The sequence below is a fragment of the Carcharodon carcharias genome, chromosome 25 (genome assembly GCF_017639515.1).
Source record: "Carcharodon carcharias isolate sCarCar2 chromosome 25, sCarCar2.pri, whole genome shotgun sequence".
In the NCBI taxonomy this organism is placed as follows: Eukaryota; Metazoa; Chordata; class Chondrichthyes; order Lamniformes; family Lamnidae; genus Carcharodon; species Carcharodon carcharias.
Genome location: NC_054491.1, coordinates 14407505 through 14428508, shown reverse-complemented (window position 1 = coordinate 14428508; position 21004 = coordinate 14407505). Strand labels below are relative to the sequence as shown.

General features: G+C 43.3%; 1 protein-coding gene across 2 annotated transcripts in view; it reads left to right on the top strand.

Annotated features, from left to right (window-relative positions):
* Positions 1–21004, top strand: part of sik2a (salt-inducible kinase 2a) — a 148460-nt gene that overhangs the window by 51548 nt on the left and 75908 nt on the right. For both annotated transcript variants that reach the window (XM_041174545.1, XM_041174544.1), the window contains one exon: positions 4368–4431. In XM_041174545.1, coding sequence (XP_041030479.1) covers positions 4368–4431 — 64 coding nt within the window. The remainder of the gene's footprint in view (positions 1–4367; positions 4432–21004) is intronic.

Sequence of the window (21004 nt, the reverse complement as noted above, 5' to 3'; positions counted from 1 at the left end):
ATTGAATGGTGGGGCAGGCTTGAGGGGCTGAATGGCCTCTACCTGCTCCTATTTCTTATATTCTAATTAAAAAATGATTGACAATAAAAAAAAATCGGCCAATCAAAGAATCTTTTTTTCTTATCTCCAGTATTTTTCTAACTGATGAATAAAATTGTTTAAACAATTATTAATTTTTGAAAACTTTCCTCTGTTCACAGTAATATTCTGGAGATTAATTTTTAATTTCTGGACATAACAGACCTCAGGTTGGCAACTCCTTTTGCAGTGGTCAAGAATGTTCAGGTTTACTGCATTCAGATAAGCTCCGGAATTTGTTCATTAACATCACATGCTATAACTGTGGGAATGTCAGTATAACTATTATGTTACTGACGTTGTGAAGCAATTATTTTCCCTACTTAAAAATACCTACAGCTATTTATACTTGGCAAGCTCATTGAAACTGGTGCTGAAGAATGCAATATTTCCCATTTTAGCACTATATCAAGCACTATAGCGCAACTAGATGCAGGTCAGTGCTGTCTCTATTATACCCCACCCCTCCCAACCCAGTTCACCCCGTTATTGAACCATTATTTCTATTTCTCACACCAGTCATCCTTTCTTTGGCCTTGTCTGGGAAACGTCCTGAAAGTGTTGAACTGCGAGGGGAGGGAAATATAGTCTTCTGCTATAGGTCCGTACACATTTAGGCCAGAATTTTCTGCCCCCGTTGGGCTTCATGAATGGCGGCTGGGGTGGGGGGGTGGGGGGTTCAATATAGTGAAAAGGCCAAAAATCGGTTTCACACCGTTGAGAATCCAGTTTGCAATTGTCCGCTCACCCACCAATGGCAGGCCACATTTCCTGCTGCTGCGCATCAAGAACTTAGTTTCAATACTTTAGCCTCTTAATAAAAGCCCTGCTTACTGGAAGCGCCCCCCCCCCCCAAATGCTGGATCATCCGGGCGCGTTGTCGTGCGTGTTTCACAACTACGTAAGCGACCTGCACCTGGCAAGCTGCACTTCGCTGGGGACTTCAAGGTATGTTTGCCCACTTTCTTTCAGGCAGCACTTGCAGTTATCAGCGCCGGGCTTCGCAGGCAGCACCGCATCACTTTTAGCAGGGGCTCACGGGCAGGTCTCTACCTACCAGACCAGCCAAAAGGCAGGCGGTGGCTTTTCAGTGAGAGCAGGGCCAGAGCTTAATTGGGGAAGGGGGGAGAAGTGGCCTCAGGCAAGGGATGAGGCTGCAGGGCAAGGCTGCACTGGGGAAGGGGGGTGTGTGGGGGCACATGTTGATCTGTGCAAGTAGCCTCACGATTGGAAGGGCTGAGGAGGCAGTCTCCAGAGGAGGTGAGGCCAGATGGAGATGTTAGTGTGTGTGTGGGTGTGAGAGAGTGAGGTGGTGGTGTCCCTTAAGCTGAAAGTCAGTGAGATGCTAATGAATATGTGTGGGCTTGAGTGTGTGAGTTTAGCGTGATAAAATGGTTGCCTTACCCTTATTGAGGGTTGTGTCACCTTGGGTGAAGATAGCAGTTAGAAGGCCCAGCAGCAATGGGGAAGGATTTGAATTACTGCATTCTCATCATCTGATGGGGATCGAGGGAGGGACAGTTAGAGAATGCGCTGTCCCAGGCTTAGCATGGACTAACTGATCCTCGTATACCTTTGATTTGAGCGCAGGTCCTGAGCTTGTAGTCCTGATGGAAGAGCTGCTTCCTATCTTTTGGCAATGAATGGTGAGGAAACAGCACTTTAATGTGACACGGCCTTTAATGTCCCCATCTCAAACCTGCACGCCATTGTGTACACCTTCCTGTGTCCATATCGCAGGGCTCCTTCACATGTTTCTGTTGGCTGGTTTCCAAATAACGTTAACAGAGGATCTGAAAGTTGGCTGCTGGCCTCAATGATTCATCACAATGCAGGGCATATCCCAAAGCATGCTGATTGTGAATAACTCATTATTAAGACAGCAGGGAACGTTTCACTTGAATTCTAAACCAAGTCCTTTCACCTTAGTGCATCAGAATTGAACAATTGGTCAGAATATAAAGAATGGCAGAGAAGGACTAAAAGGTTATTCAGAAGAAAGAAGTTTAGAGTATGAGAGGAAGCTGGTTAGAAATGTAAAAACAGATCCAAGAGTGTCTATAGGTATTTAAAAAGGAAAAGAATAAGTAAAGTGAGTGTTGGTCCTCTAGAGAGTGACACTGGGGAGTTAATAGGTAATAAGGAAACGGCGGAAGAAATGAACGAATATTTTGCTTCTGTGTTCACTATAGAGGATACAAAAAATATTCCAGTAATAGCTGCAAATCAGGAGGTGAACAGGAGAAAGCAACTTGGTGAAATTGAAGTCACTAGGGAAACAGTACTGAGCAAATTGATGGAGCTGCGGGCTGGCAAGTCTCCGGGTCCCAATGGACTACACCCTAGGGTTTTAAAAGAGATGGTTAATGAGGTAGTCGATATGCTGATGATTTTCCAAAATTCACTAGATTCTGGAAAGGTTCCATCAGACTGGAAAGTAGCAAATATAACCCCTCTAATAAGGAGGGAGGCAGAAAATTGGAAACTATAGGCCAGTTAGCTTGATGTCTGTTGTGGGCAAGTTATTAGAATCAATCATTAAGGAGGTTATAGCTGGGCGTTTAAAAGAGCTCAAGGCAATTAGGAAGAGTCAGCAATGTTTTTGTGAAAGGAAAATCATATTTAACCAATTTATTGGAGTGTTTTGAAGGAGTAATGTGGTGAATAGTAGGGAGCCTGTAGACATACTGCACTTGGATTTCCAGAAGGCATTTGATAAGATGTCACATCAAAGGTTATTACAGAAAATAAAAGCGTATGGTATAGGGGGTAACATGTTAGCATGGATAGAAGATTGGCTGGCTGGCAGAAAGCAGAGTCTATGCATAAATGGGTCTTTTTTGGATTGGCAGGATGCGACGAGTGGAGTCCCACAGGGGTCTGTGATGGGCCCTCAACTTTTTACAAATTACATCAATGACTAAGATGAGGAGAGTGAAGACATGGTTGCTAAATTTGCAGATGACGGTGATAGGTAGGAAAGTATGTTGTGATGAGATGAGGAGGTTGCAGATAGATATAGATAGGTTGAGTGAGCGGGCAAGATCTGGCAAATGGAGCTTAATGTTGGAAAATGTGAAGTTGTTCACTTTGGCAGGAAGAACAAAAAAAACAAGCATTACTTAAATAGAGAACAACTGCATAATTCTGAGGTGCAGCGGGATCTAGGTGTACTGCAAGTAATTACGGCTAATGGAATGCTATCCCTTATTACGAGAGGAATTGAACATAAAAGTGAGGATGTTATGCTTCAGTTATACAGGGCATTGGTGAGACTGCATCTCTAATACTGTGTGCAGTTTTGGTCTCCTTATTTAAGGAAGGATGTAAGTGCATTGGGTGCTGTTCAAAAGCGGTTTACTAGATTGATACCTGGAATGAGCGGGTTGCCTTAGGAGGAAAGGTTGGACAGACTGGGTTTGTTTCCACTGGAGTTTAGAAGAGTGAGGGGCGATTTGATTGAAGTATACAAGATGCTAAACTGCCTTGACAAGGTGGACGTTGTGGGTGAGTCCAGAACTAGGGGGCACGGTTTTAAAACTAGGGGTTGCCCTTTTAGGACAGAGATGAGGAGAATTTTTTTCTGAGTTGTGTGACTTTGGAACTCTGCCTCAGAAGGCAGCGGAGGCAGGTCATTGAATATTTTTAAGGCAGAGGTAGATAGATTCTTGTTGGGCAATGGAATCAAAGGTTATCGGGGATAGATGGGAATGTGGCTTTCGAAACACGAGAAGATCAGCCATGATCTTACTGAATGGCAGAGCAAGCTCGACAGGCAGAATGGTTTACTCCTGTTCCTATTTCTTACGTTCTTAATATGCGCGGTTCAAATAGGAGGGTGGACTTTGGAACTGGATTTGCTGTGCGCTTCCCTCATTTCCCAATGAAAGGGCCTCACCAGCAAATTGTAAAAATTGCCCACTGAAGCGCAAAAAACCAGTGAAAATTGAGCAGCATTTTCTGAGTAGAGGTAATGTTAGGAATTTAATGTGGAGTTGGGTTTCAAAATGAAAAATGACTGAATCATAGCTTTTTTTTTCTCTATGTGGCAGCATGAACAGGCTTTAACAAACTTGTAACTATTTGCTCTTGGCTCTTAAATAAAACTGGGTAATATTTTTGTGGGATTAAGATTGAAGGTCTAGAAGTAAGACCCTTATTTCAATGTTTTGCTCTTCCATTGTGTATTTTCAGGATTCTTAGGGTCTCCAACACCAATAGATTTTTCTGTCAGAAACTCAATAGTGTTGTGACTGTTATAGGTAACTTCCTGCCTCTTGTGTCAACAGGTGATGGAGACCAAAAACATGCTTTATCTTGTGACTGAGTACGCCAAAAATGGAGAGATCTTTGGTAAGCGTTTTCACACTCTGCTTTTGTTATCAATTTTCTCCACTGTCTGTCCTCCAAATCTGGCAAACAGATCTGCACAGTTCCATATGCATGAAGATGCCTGGTTTAGCTGTTCAGGTTAAAACAGGTTCACAAAATAAGCGACAGTCCCTTCCTCTGATAAACTGTAGTTTAATGGCATGAAGTAGCATTCTGATTGTATCAAAAATATCAGGAGTAGTTGGAAAACTATGGGATGCCCAGCTAGTTGTGATGATACCATGGAGCTTCCGTTCTCAGTGGTCAGGAAATAGTTCCAGAATCTTTGTTTCTGGAGGTTTAACCTGTGGTTATTATCCTTTTAAGTGTCAGTTTGGTTCAGTTGGCAGCACTCTCATGTTTCAGTCAGAAGGTCATGGGTTCAAACTTCACTGTAAGACTTGAAAACATAATTCAGGCCAACACTTTCATGTTGTACTGGAGGAGTGGTGCATTGTCAGAGGTATTGGTTTTCAGATGAGATGCCAGAGCTCCCTTGGCCCTGTCAGGTAGACATTAAAGATCCCATAGCACTACATGAAGAAGAGCACAAAGTTCTTCCAGTGTTCTGTCCCACATGTTCCATCAGTTGCCATCAACACAACCATAGCTAGTCATTCATCTGATTTACTTTTAGTGAGACACTGAGTGCAGTAATGGCTGTTGTGTTTGCCTACATAATAGTGACAACTGCAAAGGTTGTGAAGTATATTGGGGTGCCCAGAAGACATGACAAAATGCCATGTGAATTCAAGTTTGTTCTCCATCAGGAGATTTAAGTATGTCAAGGAGGGAAGGTGCAAAAGACAAAATCATCTTGTATTTCAGGCTTCTTAAATAAAATATTTATTTTTCAACTGTAATTTTTTTAAAAAAATTAATCAGTTTTTGAAGAGCTGTAAGTTCTATATTACGAAAAACTGATCTGTAGGCTAATGATGTGTCTAGAAGGCAGGGTTGTGATAATCTTATTCTGTGTGCCTGATCCAAAGCAGCACTTTACTTGAACTGAATCCACATTAAGTCCTTTCTTTTGACCTTGTTGGTCTTGTGCTTTTCTTGAGACCTGTAAGTACTTGGTATTACAGTGTAATCTGTGCATCATTACATCTGTGAGGGAGCCACCCATGATACAGTTGAAGTGCGCAAGTAAATTTTAACCATCAAATGGTCACCTGATTTATATCAGCTGGAGTCTTGCTACGTTTTGACGGCCGGTCCTTATTACCATGCTGCAGCTGAGTGCTAAATGGGCACCCCAGCTCACCACTCTGAGCTACTGCAATGTCAGGCAGCCCAACAGTTGTTCTGGCCAGTAGTTAGGAGTTTGGAAGAGGAGGTGGGGCAATGGCCGAGAGCAGCAGCAACCACCTTATTTGGGCAAAGGCCAGAGAGGAGAAATCCTGGCCCCACAAAAGAAATTTTAAGAAACCTAACCTCTTCAGTGGTTCCCTTGAAAAGGATCATTAAAACTGGATAGAGTGTGCCTGTAGACACCTCAAAGGGAATTGGGGTCCTGCCATAAATGATAGGACCCCAATTTGTACGTTAAAATGGCTTTCCCGCCTAAATGATGTGGGTTTTTGACAGCCTAACAGTAAACCCCTTCAGGACTTGAATATTGCTGAAAAGAGGGATGTGTTGCCAAAGCTTTTCACCTTACACTCAGGGACAAATGCAGGAATGCCAAATTTCAAATGATCACAACAATTTATACTACAGAAGAAAAAGGTACTGATTGGTTGGTTGGCAAGTTGGCTTTGATTGGCCAAGGCTTTGCCATGGTGAGAGCAATGGGGCTCCTGAGTAATTCTTAAAAAATAAACCCCAAGGCTTGAGCCTATTTTTTTTGCTTGCAGAGAATGGTTCCCTGTGTATGAATGTATGTTGCTTCTAGCAAGCATAAGTGAGCCACATTACAAGCTTGACTGATTGTTTGTGTAATTATTAGTGCACTCGGGATTGTTCAGCCAGTGCTGCCCAACCCCAGAATCACATCTAACAGTAGACCCTTTCAGGATGACATTGGCTGGGATGGGAATTCTTCCTCTTGACTTTTGGAGCACTCGAGGCCCATTTCAGACCACTACTTTCTTCACCTCCGAGCCCATCATTGTGCAGTATTAGGATACTACAAATTAATTCTTAATGCGTCTGTTCCAACCCAGTACTGCACGTTTTATAAACCATCAGATGGTGCTCACTGGGTGACGATGAGAAGCCATGGGTTTAACACTCCACTTTCCCCCATAGTGCGGACTATTGATAGAGATGCCATGTGAGCTCAAGGCATTCTCTTCTTCTCACACTTTCTTCTGTAATTATTTTTCTCTCCTCCTCCTTGCTCGAAGACACATTATTCTTGCTGGTCAACAGTGTCTCGCCTGTTTGTCTCCCTCAATTTGTCCCCCTAAAGACCATCGTTCGTGAGTGATCTTATCTCTAGGCTGCTTATGTTAATGAATGTAATCATGCCTGATCCAATCTTCATCCAAGCATGCACATGCCCACAAAAGGGGGTGGCTAGATAACAAGAGAAGCGGAAAGTCTGACTGATTTTTACCTCCAGCCCAGGGGTTCTATGGCCAGTGATAACATCCCTGTTGCTGGCCCAGCTGAGATCAGCTAACTCAGCACAGATCATGGAACAAACCTCGGATCATCCTGGTTTGTATCTTTATTGTTATTCACTACCTTAACCAGGTAAGCAAATGTGAGGAGCCCAGGGCCATATGAAGTAAGGGAGACACTATGGGCTGGGCTTTTAAGGAAAAGGATGGCCTCTCTACACCTTCAGCTGGGAAGTATGAATATCGTCAGTGAAGATTCGGTTGGTGAGTGGGGAAATGTACCAAACATAGAGAGTAAAACGTGACATTGAATGTTATGTGCCTGTATCGTGGTAAGGATATTGGGTAGAACTTGCCCAAAATTTTTGTTTGCTTTACCTGTTGCTTAACTCTGACAATGGATTCTACTCCCCTCTCAAAACTAGCACTCATCTCCTTTAAGTACATAGAGTATAGTAAGGCCTTTCTGCTTAAAAGGGAAAGGGATTGGCCGAGGGGAAAATTGGCTCTGGTCATTGTCCGGTGACTGCTCCTGGGTGTGGGTGTGCATGTGCACATTGTGGTGGGCACATTGTCATGAGCCTGTGGATTGGCTGTGATGCACCGCAGTCAAAATAAATCTGCCCATTTGTCTAAGGTCAAGCTGCCAATCGGCCCCCTCTGTTGCTTTTTAAAAAATCTCTTCTACAGCTCGTTAAACGGCAGCTTGCAGCAACTTGCTGCAGACATAAAACGCATTCCCTTCATATAAAGTCACAGACTTGCATATTTTTAAATGCACTGGGGTTAAGAATAAGGAGGTCGTTTATGGGGGAAAGATCTGGTTTCCCCACATGTCCTTTAATGCTTTGTTCAGCGTGTAAAGAGGGGCTGTGGCAGAGTCCGTGCACTTGATCAAAAATCCGCCTTCTTAATTGCCCCTCTTCTAAATGGAGACTTTGTGCCTGAAGAGTTCTTTTCTATTTCCTGGAACAGTGAGCAACGCACAGCTTAAATCTTAAGGGAACATGGGCCACCTGCTATTGCAGCAGAGCAAATCATAAGAGTTCAAACAGTACAGCAGCCCAGAGCTTTGGGGAAGGGTTACAACTACAGCTTGTTGCTGTCAAGCTTCAGATGCAGCCTGGCATTAGATTCCTCCGCTTTGCGCTGATTTATTAAGCAAATTGGCCCATGATGTGGAGCCGGATCACAAGATTACACTTAACAGCAGGGATGTGTAATGAACCCTGTGCGGCATGTAGCTTCACTTACTGAAAGGGTATCATTTCCTGTTTTGCATGCTTGCCTGCTATCATTCACTCTTCAACTGTCTGATCAGAGACTTTTGAGAAAGACTCGTCTTGTGCTCTCCCCTGTTGAGAGGCCTCCTTCAGGCTGAGATCAGTTAGTCGTAGAGGAATTGAAGCACTCCACTGTGCTGATGATTATTAATGCTCCAGCCAGTAAGCCACCTGCTACCAGTACTTTTTTTTTTGCCACTAAAGGGGCTTTTATTTTCAAGTCCTATTGGTGTTTGACTACCACTCTGGAAAATATTGGTACATGATTTTGATATCTACACTAGTGGGATTTGCAGAATAAAATTTAACAGGTTGAGGACAGTTCATGTGATCTCACCAAACAGTAACATGTCTCTTTTTTTTATATATGGATGGATATTGAGGCTTTTATCTGGAGGTGTCAGTGGGTCACCCACTTGTATCACTCTGAATTCAGGTAATTTATTTTTTTGGAACCCACCAGAGGAACCCCTATATCCTCACTTGGGTCACTCAGTTGGTACCGCTTATGGTTGTGGATATTTGAGCCCTACTCCAGGACATGGCCTAATCCGATTGTACAGTGCACTACTGAGGGAGCGCTGCATTTTTAAAGGTGATGGTGGTGAAGTTGGACACTTGTACAGCTCTGATGCTTTGCTTTGGGCCTGTAAGGAATTGAGGCTTTGGAGTAGAGAGACCAGTAGGAGGTTGGCTACTGTCACTTTTTTTGGAGTAATGTTGGCGTGGGAGGAGTGGTGTAATTTTATGAATTTGTACCCCAGCATCTATCATATATTGTGAACATGCTGGACACTTAGATAACAATTACCTATTTGATCAGAATTAGAATCCAAACTGAAAAGTTTGTTTAAAAACATTTAATTGACTTTTAGCTGGCTGATGCAGAAATGAATTCCAACTCACATGAAAATTCTTGCAGACAATGAAGAGTGCACATAGTCAGAGTATTGAAACCTGCACAATGTGCCCTGTGTTGAGGTATTTATGAATGTTTGCTTTTTGCGTGAAAGATTGAATGAAAAAGCAAACAATCCAGAATTATCTCATTGCGAAGTAAACGTTTAAATTGTCATCTTGCAATGTGATGTAAATAGCTCTTTTCCAAACCCTGCAACCACTCTTCCTGCTATCCTTTTAGGCACATTTGATGAGATCCTATCAATTGTTTCAATGATTGTTCCTGCCTCTGTCACTTCAGTTTCTTTTTTCTTCTTTGCAATTGTTGATACCGCCTACAGTTATTGGTAATTATCATACCACATGGCTGTTAGATTATTGCATTTGTTGCTGAATGTGGAAAGGTAGATGTCTAACTAAACCACTGTTGACGATAAGAGACTACTGTTACCTGCTGCCAAGGGCGGTCTAAATATTTTTAGCATTATAAATGTGCAGTAACCACATTCATGTACCTCCTGGTGAATGCTTTAACGTTTTAAGTTTAGCTTGAAAAATGTACTCAGCTGTGCTCCATTGCCTTGGGTTCTGTTCGATTATTCATGTAGCTCCAGAACCTACTGTGCTATCCAGCAACACAATTGCCCTGCTGCAGAGGAAAATTGGCTTGATGATGCACTGCAGCCCCAAACTGAGAGGTAACCTTCAGCCCTGCTATTTTATCGCTTGCCTTGCTCGACCTTATTTGCGCATCAATTTGTGCGTGTTTCCCCCACACTGGAACTCTCGTTGTTCCTTCCTCCGATCATTTCGAGTCATTTATGGCACAGAAGGAGGCCATTCGGCCCATCGTGTCAATGCCAACTCTCTGTGGAGCAATCCAGTTAAGTCCCATTCTCTATCCCCATAGCCCCTGTAAATTTATTTCCTACGAGTGTCCATCCAATTACTTTTGAAATCATTGATTGTCTCCACTTCCGCCACCACTGTGGGCAGCAAGTTTCAGTCATGATCACTCGCTCTGTTTAAAAAAAAAAGTTCTCCCTCACATTCCCTCTGCGTCCCTTGCCCAAGTCCTTAAATCTGTGTCCCTTAGTCCTATACCATCAGCTAATGGGAACAGTTTTCCCTTGTCTACCATATCTAAACCTGTTATAATCTTGTACACCTCTAGCAAATCCCCTTCAGCCCGTCAAATCTCCCTCAGTCTCCTTTACTCCTTTATCCATCAATTTTTGAAACGTTGAAACCACCCTCCCAAAAAAGTTCAATGCCCCCCTTGAGAAGGCAGTGATTTTATATTGAATAGTATTCAAGGGAAGCAATCACTTCCAATACTCATCAGTTGAATGACTATTCTTCATATTTTAAAGCTTGACGGTGAACAGTACTGGGGCTGTTTGACCATGGAGAGCATCATAGCTAAGCCTGGATTTTTTCCTTTCTTGATCTCCCACCAATCTCCACTCAATTGAGTGATGTTCACTGGAGAGCAGTAGGAGTCTATGTTGACTTTCCTTCGGCCTCCTTTCCTAACCCCAGGGAGTGTTGAGGTCAATTATACTGCCCTTGTCATTGTTGCTGAGTTGATTTAAGTAGACAAACCCAGGGCCATCATTGATTTTCAGTTTCATCAAATGCAGTGCACCAACCAACTGAGACATATTGGAGGAGCAGAGAGTTTCTGGAGGGAGTGCCAAGGAAGTATGTGAAGAGTCTTATGATGTTGTACACTGTTGAAGGTGCCTTAGAGATGCAAGTTATTATTCAGCTTCCTAACTGTATAGTTGGCAGCATTGGAATCAAAATGTCCTGCTATCTGGGGAATTGTGGTGACTGATGAGGCCTCTTGCATGTGGGTAATAGATCCCGATCCCCCACCCCCCACCCGACACACAAACATACACGCACACACATGTCAATGGCTAGGCATGCCTCCCCACCAATTTGGGGCCAAGAATTGCCCTGAGTCATATTCCTGACACCTTCCAGTCGTTTACAGAATGGCTGCGTCACCAGGCTACATCCTGACTGGCTTGATGCTCTCTTGGTCTGGGAAAAGCGTGGGTTGGCATAAAGGAAAGATTAATTTTTCAAAGCACAAGGCCTTTAATACTTAATCTGGTGAATTTAACTGCAGGGCTGTGGGGAAAAGAGCGGGGGAGTGGGACTAATTGGGACAGCACTTTCAAAGAGCCAGCATGACACGATGGGCTAAATGGCCACCTCCTGTGTTATAGGATTCTGTTTCCCTGATCTTATCAGCAGTGAACAATGTTTCGAAGTAACCCTGGCTGTGAAAATAACATATTGCGTCCAGATTAATTGTGGATTATGAAAGAGATGACTAAGTGTAATCTCCATATATGCAAATGTAAAAAATATACGGTCATTTATGGAGCCAAGAATCTCAGTGGCCCAGGGGTTGTACAAATTCGGGAATGATGAGATCCCAGTTAAACATGTCACCTGTTCAGCAGGAGTTCCTGAGGTGGGTTTTTATCTCAGTAGCAATAGGAGATGAATGGGACACTTTGCATCAGCTCTGCTCCATACTATAGACTTAATGGCCCCATAAACCTACTAGAATGTGGGTCTAAAAATGTGTCAGTCGTCGGGTTAAGGAACTGGTTTCACAGATGTGAACACCGAGTCCTGTGTTTCTAGGTTTTCCCATTCCACTGTGGAGTCTAAACACTACCACTAACAGGCTTATTTAGGAAGGGCAGGAGTGCCAAACTGAAGTCCATCTCCCTAAACCAGTGATTTTTCTTGTATTCTTTTTGTGAATGTGACCCTTTGTGAACACAAACGCAGTCCAAGAGATCCCCTGGAAATGGGGGCATGCTCCTTAACACCCCCTGTGATTAGGAATATGCTCTTCAGGACCCCCTTTGAATTGTAGCACACTACAGGCACTCCTGTCAATAGGAACACACTCCAGGAATTCCCCGAAAGTGAACACTCTTCCTTGGCACTCTCTCCATCTGAGACGAAATGGACTCCAGAGGTTCTTCTGTCTTCACTTTTAGAAAGTGGCGTCAGGAACCCAAAGGGAACCTGTGGATTCACAGCAGGAAATGTTTATTATTCATACACTATTAACAATCCAGCAAATACAGACAAATAAAATACCAAATCGAGCATTCTTGGGACACTGGGGTGTGTACCCAACCACAGGCTGATGGCATATCTGATCACCTCGTATACCTTAGCACTGTTGATAATAGCTTTGAAATCCGTGCCTTAGACAACACACTAAAATTCTATTATAGTGCAATAAAAAAAACCCCTCCTTTCTCCATGTAGGATTCTAGTAAGAATGTAAAAGAGCTGACTATCTGTTTTAAATCAACATTTAAATAGTTTTATGGCTGTTTTTATCAGCCCACTGACTATTGTGTTCTTGGCATATTATAAGCACTATTTCATTATGCCAGGTCTTTTTTCCGTAAATGTTGCTGTGAATTGTTTTATAAGGTATTATTTCTTCTTCAATTGAAGCTTAGTTCACAAAACATACTACAAATAAAAATGTCAGTATCAATATAACAGTAATAAGATGTATAGCAACATGAGAACTTGTTTGGACAGCTTACGTGGGGCTTAAGAACACATTAAAATTACAGATCCCAGAACATATTCCTCAATGAATCATTATACTGAGCAGTCTACCAAGGCTCTGATTTTTAGTTTTAAAATAATTATTGGGTGTGGATTTTTCTCTTCAGGGCTGGGCCAGGCAGGGTTTAAGTACTTACTCACAAAGTTATGCCCAAAAAATACATGATTATCCTTGTCAAAATTAGGTACATTGAAATTTTTGATGAGTGCTTGTGACCTACCAAGCTCTTGGCTAATGAAGAGGGAGATCCATCCTAGCAGTCTCTATCTTTTACTCCCCTGTGCGAGTCTCTTATTAAGAGGTTGGCAGAAGAGCAGTATTCACAATGTAATGTCACAAACACATGCATGAGAGAAGTCCAGGTTGGCTTGTCCCCTCCGTTTTCACAAAAAAAAACTGGTCACTTTTTGTGTTCCTTTTGTATCTTCAGTAGAACTTTTAATTATTTATAGATGCAGGAAGCAACTGTTAGTTCAACATGCTTATCACCTTTATTGCTCTGAACCCGCCTGTCGATCTTCTCACCATATCCCTCAATCTTGTCTCTCTTCATAAACTTATGCAGCGTACTTAGCTCACTTTCCCTTGGCCACAATTCTATTAGCCTTTGGGTAAATGTTTTTCTCAGCCCCAACTTGCTTTAACTGTACCTATTTTACTGCACCTCCACCTCAATTTGCAGTGGAAAAGGCGTTTCATCTCTACTTGGCATCGCTTTTTGCCAACCCGACTCTGACTGGACAAATTGTGTGCACCTGCCCATGCCTTACTATTATTCCGCACACGGTATATGGATGCTCATTTGCACTTGAGCTACTTAAAGCCAAATGAAATCAGTGCCTGCCTACCTTCATGCCTGTGGTCACACACTCGATATGTAAGCTGATAACGGTCCACTCATGGTAGCTATACCAGAAAAATTGCCAGAGTCCCGAGCAAGGTTGGTGAACTTGAGCAAAATGGCCCAAAATCCCAAATCAAAGGCCTTGAAGCAGTTTGATACTTTGTTATTTATTGGTTGTGATGAAGATTTATGTTGGTGTAAAACAAATGGCGAACCTCAACATTCACCCAGTGAACAGCAAAGCATCCTTTCATACATTGTGATCTTCAGCTAAATGGCTATATAAAAAAAAAACTTCTGTTCAAATTTAGAACACTGTGACCGCTTGGTGATCATTCTCTTAATTGTCTCTTATATTTTATGAGATGCTCCATAATCAGTAATGTGCTTCATCCAGGTTTGGAGAAACTTGTAAAACCCTCTGACTTTGTAATGCTGCATTGACTTGTATTACACTTGGGAGCAACAATCTGTTGAAAATTAACAATATTAGCTGTCGCGTTTCTAAAATTTCCATTTTAAAAAAAAATCTCGAGCATGTCATACATCAAAGCGTGACACTTTAAAGATTTTAAGGTTGCAATTTAAAAAAATTTGTACGGCTGGGGAAGCAGTTATAGCTCGAGGTTGAGATTAACAACCCATGGTTGTGATGCCACCAGGAATGGGGATCTCAGAGCAGGAGTTTGTTATGCAGCCAATGGTCTGACCTGGATGGCTGCAGTCACAATTTGAGCTGTTCCTCATGTTACACTTGTGGAACAAGCTTCTCTGACCCGTCCTCAAGCTGTTGAGGGTTGTCCAGGTATTCCTTGGAAGGTTGAAACCTGGGACTCCATTGCCATGTGTCAGTTCCCAGGTTGTGGTTGGTGATGTTTGTAGTCACCCAGGCGGTGCCCCATCGAGAAGTGGGGCTGTTGTTAGTTTGCAGGGTGTGGAGTGTGTTCCAGTAGGGGCCTGTGGGATTTCAAATGGGTGTGTGGATTTTCTTTCGAGCTCCCATGTCAGTGGGAACGCTTTGGCTGTCAGCTGGTTGTGTTGAGGACATCTTGTGGATGTCAGGAGATTCAAGATGTGCTGGCACAGGAAATCCCTCAAGCTGTGTTTGTGTCAATGCCCTGGAAATAATCATTTTCTTTATATTCATTTTTATGGGATGTGGGTGTCGCTGGCTGGGCCAGCATTTATTGCTCATTCCTAGTTGCCCTTGAGAAGGTGGTGGTGAGCTGCCTTTTTGAACTGCTGCGGTCCCTGTGGTGTCGGTGCACCCACAGTGCTGTTAGGGAGGGAGCTCCAGGATTTTGATCCAGCAACAATGAAGGAATGGCGATATATTTCCAAATCAGGGTGGTGTGTGACTTGGAGGGGAACTTCCAAGTGGTGGTGTTCTCATGTATCTGCTGCCCTTGTCCTTCTAGATGGCAGTGGTGGTGGAAGGTGCTACCTAAGGAGCCTTGGTGAGTTTCTGCACTGCATCTTGCAGATGATACACACTGTTGCCACTGTTCATTGCTGGTGGGGGGAGTGAATGTTTGTGGAAGGGTGCCAATCAAGTGGGCTGCTTTGTACTTTGTCCTCATGCCTTCCAGTGGTCCTCATGCCTTCCCAGTGGTGGATATCTCCCATTTTTGTGTGGCAGTTCCTGAGCCAGGTTAAGCAGCAGCATTCTATTTTTGGTTACTCCAAAGTGGGTGAAGCATTGCGTATTGTGTTGGCTCTGCTGCCCCAGGTGGTACCTGCATGTTTCCATATGAGATTCACTCTCATCTTGACTTGGCTACGGTGTTCGAGAGATGCTGCCAGTAGGTCAAGAATGACGTCAAGATGTTCTGGGCTTGGATCGTGGGCGAGTGGTCGGCCACAGAACTGGACATGAAGCTCTTCCCTGGCCTTTGAGTTGTTCAAGTGGAAAGCTGAAATAACACCTTGTGTTCCAGGTGCCTTGTCCAAATGGCTTTAATTTCAACCTTTTCAGTGTGTGACCTGACTTGAGGCTTTCTTCGGTGTTGCAGTTTTGAAGAGGTCTTCCAACAATAAATTTTCAAGAAACGTTGGAGAAATTTGGGGTTACTCGGCCTTGAAAGGAAGCGTCTTAAGGAAGTACTTTATAGAGGTATGTTGGATAGGAAAAGTTAGATTGAAAACAAGAGGCACAGGCTCCAACTAAAAAGAAAATTTAGGCTGGATGCCAGGAAGTCGTTCTTCACACCAAAGAATGGACGAGACCTGGGATGGATTTCTGGATAGAGTTAAAGAGGCAACAATCGTGGAAAGGTTTGAAGAACCACCTGGATTGCCTGAGGAGGAGGGGAACGTGATGTCCTTTTGGACTGATCAAATAATTTTTCTCGGCTGTCTTACCTTGTGAAATTGGCTTACCACTGTTCTCTGCCAGCGATCTTGCATCACCCCTTCTCTCTTCATTTTTGGTCCACAGTCAGCTCCCTCAGTTAAATCATGGCGAGTTATGGCACAGTCAGCTGTAGGGTGAAACTCCATCCAGAGTGCCCCAATTATTTGCCACAGGCTCAAGTGAGCATTTTCGCTTTCAACACCAGCCGTTGCTGTGGTTTCCCTGTTTGTCGAACTCTGAGCAGTGATGCAGTGTGAAGGCACGTATGGGCCTTTTTTTTTAAGCTTTCCTGGAAAGTTCAGTGACTTGGACTGGAGACTGCATCCTTTTTCCTGTGGCATTTCACTTTATGGGTGAAACATTTCACCTTTGATCATCTTCTGGAAGAATTTGTGAAGCACATTATCTGTCCGTTTTTTTGGCTAGGCACATTTCTTTCCCCAATTGTTGCCTCTCTTATGCTGCCTTACTGGGGAGGAGGAGGAGGAGAACGCCCCTTACTTGGATGTCAGCCTCCAGATAATTGAGGGTGCAGTCCCTGCAATGTGTTTGTAATCCTGTTGGTTAATGGGAGGTTTGAGTAATCCGTGCTTCCTGCTGACAAAGTCTTAAGTGCTTGTTGTGTCTTTTTTGTAAATTGGTTGTTTCCTGTCTCGATTGTAAGGCACTGGCTAAAATTTGTAGAGGAAATGTGTTCATCGTTGATGAGATGAAACGAGAGTTGGTTAAAGTGACCCAGCATGAGACTCCTTCTGCCTGCAAAAAGGAAGGCCCTTGTTGAGAAGTAAATGTGCAGTGGTCTGCATCATTAGACACTGTTAACCCTGACTGTTTCTTGCTGTTCCTATTTACGAAGCAGGATGTTTGCATGTCACTCTACCCACTGCCCCTTTTGCGTTTTGGGCAGTGTCTGGCCATGTTGAGCGCTGCACTGTGGTGCACAGAGATCCAGCTGCTTATGTTGTGTATGAATGTAGGGTCCAAGTACTCGTGTTTAATAAAACCAGTTCTCATAAGCCCACATGCTACAGTTGCTCTTGGTTCTCTGAATATCAAGGTGATGGGGGTGTAGGCCCTTGTCACCTGTATTGTTACAGCCACTTTTGGAACCAGTTTGTTTTCTGCGCTGATGGAGATGGCTGAGAGCAAACTGTTTCTCTTTTAACTTGTTTTTAGAGAGTTCCATGTTTATTAATTGGGCACTATTTGAAACAGCTTGGCTATTGTGTGTCTTTCCTGAGATGAATTGCAGTAAATTCCTAATGAGACTATTTACCAAAGGGGAGGGAGGAGGGTGATTGACTTTGTTCTTTAGAATTGATTATGTTTGTTAATAAGAAAGAACTTGCACTTATTTATCATCATATTCAACTCTCAAACATCCAAAATGGTTCACAAAAGGCTTACTTTTGACCTGCCATTTGTTATGTGAATAAGCATGAAAGCCATTTCCTACACAAGATCCCACAAGCTTCAATGATAGGAGTGACTAGTTAATCTATATTTTTATGGGGTTGTTTCACAGCAGGTTGGAGTCACCAGGAAACCCACCCCAACTCTTCAAATAGTGCTTTTGGGGCCTTTTAATATTGACCTGAAATTAATGAAATCAGCACATAGTCTTTCCCTTCAATATTTTACCCAAATTAATACAATTCCATACTTTTCCTAGTTCATGGAAGCAACGTCGTAGCAGAGAAGTGACAGCACTTTGAGAGGGAAAAAGAGCATTCCTAGAACTTGAGTGTTGGAATATATATTACTGAAAAAGGAATGATCTGATTATATGAATATTTCCCATCTAATGTTGCTTCCTGTTGATGATTTGTACGGTCAATGTCTTTGTCTAAAGTTCAGTAGCTGACATGGAACTTGGACTGTATGCTGGATAATTTCAGATAAGTTTCTTTTCATCCTTCTCTGTAATTAGTTCGCTAAACTATAAGTGTAGCAACGCATCAATTACAATTGTTCTCATTAAAATATACAGTGTAATTGGTGGGAAGGGAAGATTTCCTGTGTGCATGGGATGTAATGTCGAAAATGGGCTCGTAAAGGATTATGATTTTGCAGTGCCTCACACACATTCACACACACTGAATCTTCACCCATCCCCTTGTCTGTTGTTGTTGTTGTTATTATTGTTGTTGTTGTTGTCTCCCAACCTGCACTTTGTTGAAAGGGTGGAGTTTGGCTCAGTTGAAGGGGAGGGAACACAACTTTCTGTAGAGCTGGGATGTCCACTGATTTTTGTCAGCTCTTGTTATCTTTCGTAGTTATTGCATTTATTATTCAGATGATCCATTTGAAGCAAGAGAGTAGAAAGGTATTCTCTTTGGAATTTCCTGCCTAAGCCTTTCTACCTTCCTCTCCATTTAAAAAAAAAAGTCTGCTCAAAACCTTAACCAAGTGTTCCATTGCCCATCTTAAACATAAAAACAGGAATAGGCCATTTGATCCTTTGAGCCTGCTCTGCCAATCAATAAGATCATGGCTGATCTGATTGTGGCCTCAACTCCACTTTCCTGTCAGCTCCCCCACGCACCCCCCCACCCCAATAACCTTCAACCCCCTTATCTATCAAAACTCTATCTAACTCAGCCTTGAATAAATTCAGTGACCCATCTTCCACTGCTCTCTGAGGAAGAGAATTTCACAGACTAACTGCCCTCAGAGAAAAAAATTCTCCTCATCTCTGACTTAAAAAGGATACCTCACTCTTAAACCTTGTCCTCAATGTCTAGTCTTCCGCACAAGAGGAAACCATCCACCCTATCAAGTCTCCTCAGGATCTTTATATGTTTCAATAAGATCACCTCTCATTCTCCAAGCTATGATGGGTGTAGGCCCAATCTGTTCAATGTTCTTCGTAAGATAAGCCCTTCTTCCCAGGAATGAGCTGAGTGAACCTTCTCTGAACTGCTTCTAACTCAATTATATCCTTTTTCAAATAATCCTTTTGACTCAGTGTCTTTTTTCCTTATGCCTGACTTGCGAAGTGCCTTGAAATATTTTTTGTTAAAGGTATACAATATTGTTGATATACAATGATTGTCAGTGCAGCAGTGAATGGGAGAATCCAACATTTTGGTTGCAGTGTGGGAAGGTTTCAGTCCTGGGATCATTTATGTCTCTTTTATAATTGATCCCACAAAACCCCTGCGAGGGTATAATTATCAGGAAAGACTGATCAGACTGGGGCTATGTTCTCTTTTTTAAAAAAAAAAAGGGTAATCTGGTGGAAGTTTTTAAAATGTTAAAAGGGTCGATGTAGCAAGGATATTTCCAGTTGGAGGGGAACATTTAACCCTCAACCAAGATCGTTAAAATAGATTATCTGGTTATTATACTTTGCTGTAGGCAGGAGCTTGCTGTGTACAAATTGGGCTGCTGCATATCCTACATTACGACAGTGACTACGCTTCAAAAAAAAACTTCATTTGCTGAAGGAATGTTCTGAGGTTGTGAAAAGTGCTATGTTAATGGAAGTCTTTCTTTTGTGATGTAACAAGCACATTATGAAATAATTCTGTGTATAAGTAGAGCTACTGCAGAGCACGAGAACCCAGATGAGAGAAAAAAATGAGAACTCTCTGTGCAGGCTGGAGCGCACACAAGGCCCCCTCGGAGACAAACTCTTGTGGATGATGCATTGCATCCAGCTCTAAAATTGTCACCATGACCGCCGCTTACGATAAATGAAACTGACCACAAGGCAGAATTTAGTGGCCTCCCCCCGAGGCGAGTTTTGTGAGTGTGGCAGTTGTTCGGAGTGTAGTGTGTGGGGACCCTGCCTACTTCCCACCTCTGCCCCGATTTATGCCCAGGGTGGGAAGGCTCATGGACAGCCTTCCTGCCCTGCCACCAATTGAGGCCTTTAGTTGGGCAATTAATGCCTACTTTAAGTGCCCTATCCCGTCACTGCCGGTATTCACCCAGCGGCAGGTGGGGGACTTGCCACGTGGAAAGCCCGAGAAGCAAACCTTGCAGGAAAGGGGAGGGGTGGCCCTTGTTCAAAAGCACTCCAGTCCCTGATTGAGGGATCTGGCTTAAGGAAAGGGAGAACCACCCCTTGCCCTTGCTGCTGACCCCATGACCCTGCACCCTCATCCCACCATCGCTTTCTGTGGCTAGAGCCCCTCGGCGATCCTGGACCTCAGTTGGGCGCATTGCAGGCAGCAGCCACCACTTCTGCTGTCAGTGGCGAGCAGTGCTCACCTGGGGTGCAGGATTTTCATCCGTAAGTGCCCTTGATCCTAGGGAAGGCCTGCCACTGCCCAGTTAAGTGTCAGGGTGGGCCTTCCTGAAAGGAGGCAATGTGGGTGTCTCACTGGCTCTTTAGCCAGTGGATGAGACCCCCCATCACCTCCATAAAATACTGTCCATTGAGTCTCTTAAGACTGTTACCTTTCTAATCACTCCAAGCTTTTACCCTTGTCCCACGAAAACAACTCTGTTTTTCTTCAATTCTTCCTGTTCTGGATTAATGCCCTACTTTTACTCAGACTGGACTCTATCTGATGTAATGACAGAGGCAGACGAGAAGTTCTTGTTTTTCTTTCCAGCTTTCTTTACTCTAATCTGATCCACAGCTCCTTGATCAGCTTCCTTCTCCACTCCCTGGTTTCCTGCCAATGCCTTGTTATCCCTCATCCCACAGTTTCATGATCTGCAAGCAATGGTTGGAGCAATAGGACAGTCTGAGCTGCCTATCAATGACAACTGCAAACCTGTTGTGGCATACAAAACCATTAGTACCATTTCACCCTCATTTCCTTGTGTGACTAAGACTCTGCTGTAACAGTATTTGAAATTTCCACGAATACTCTCACCTTATACAAACGGTAGTATCCACTGAGGGAGGGAAAACTTAGTGAGGTTTGCCATTGCAGATTGCGGTCCACTGTTCCCATGCTGTAACTTTTATCTAGACCTCGGATGGGGGAAGTTCATCTTAAGCTGTGAAGCTCTGAAAAGCCA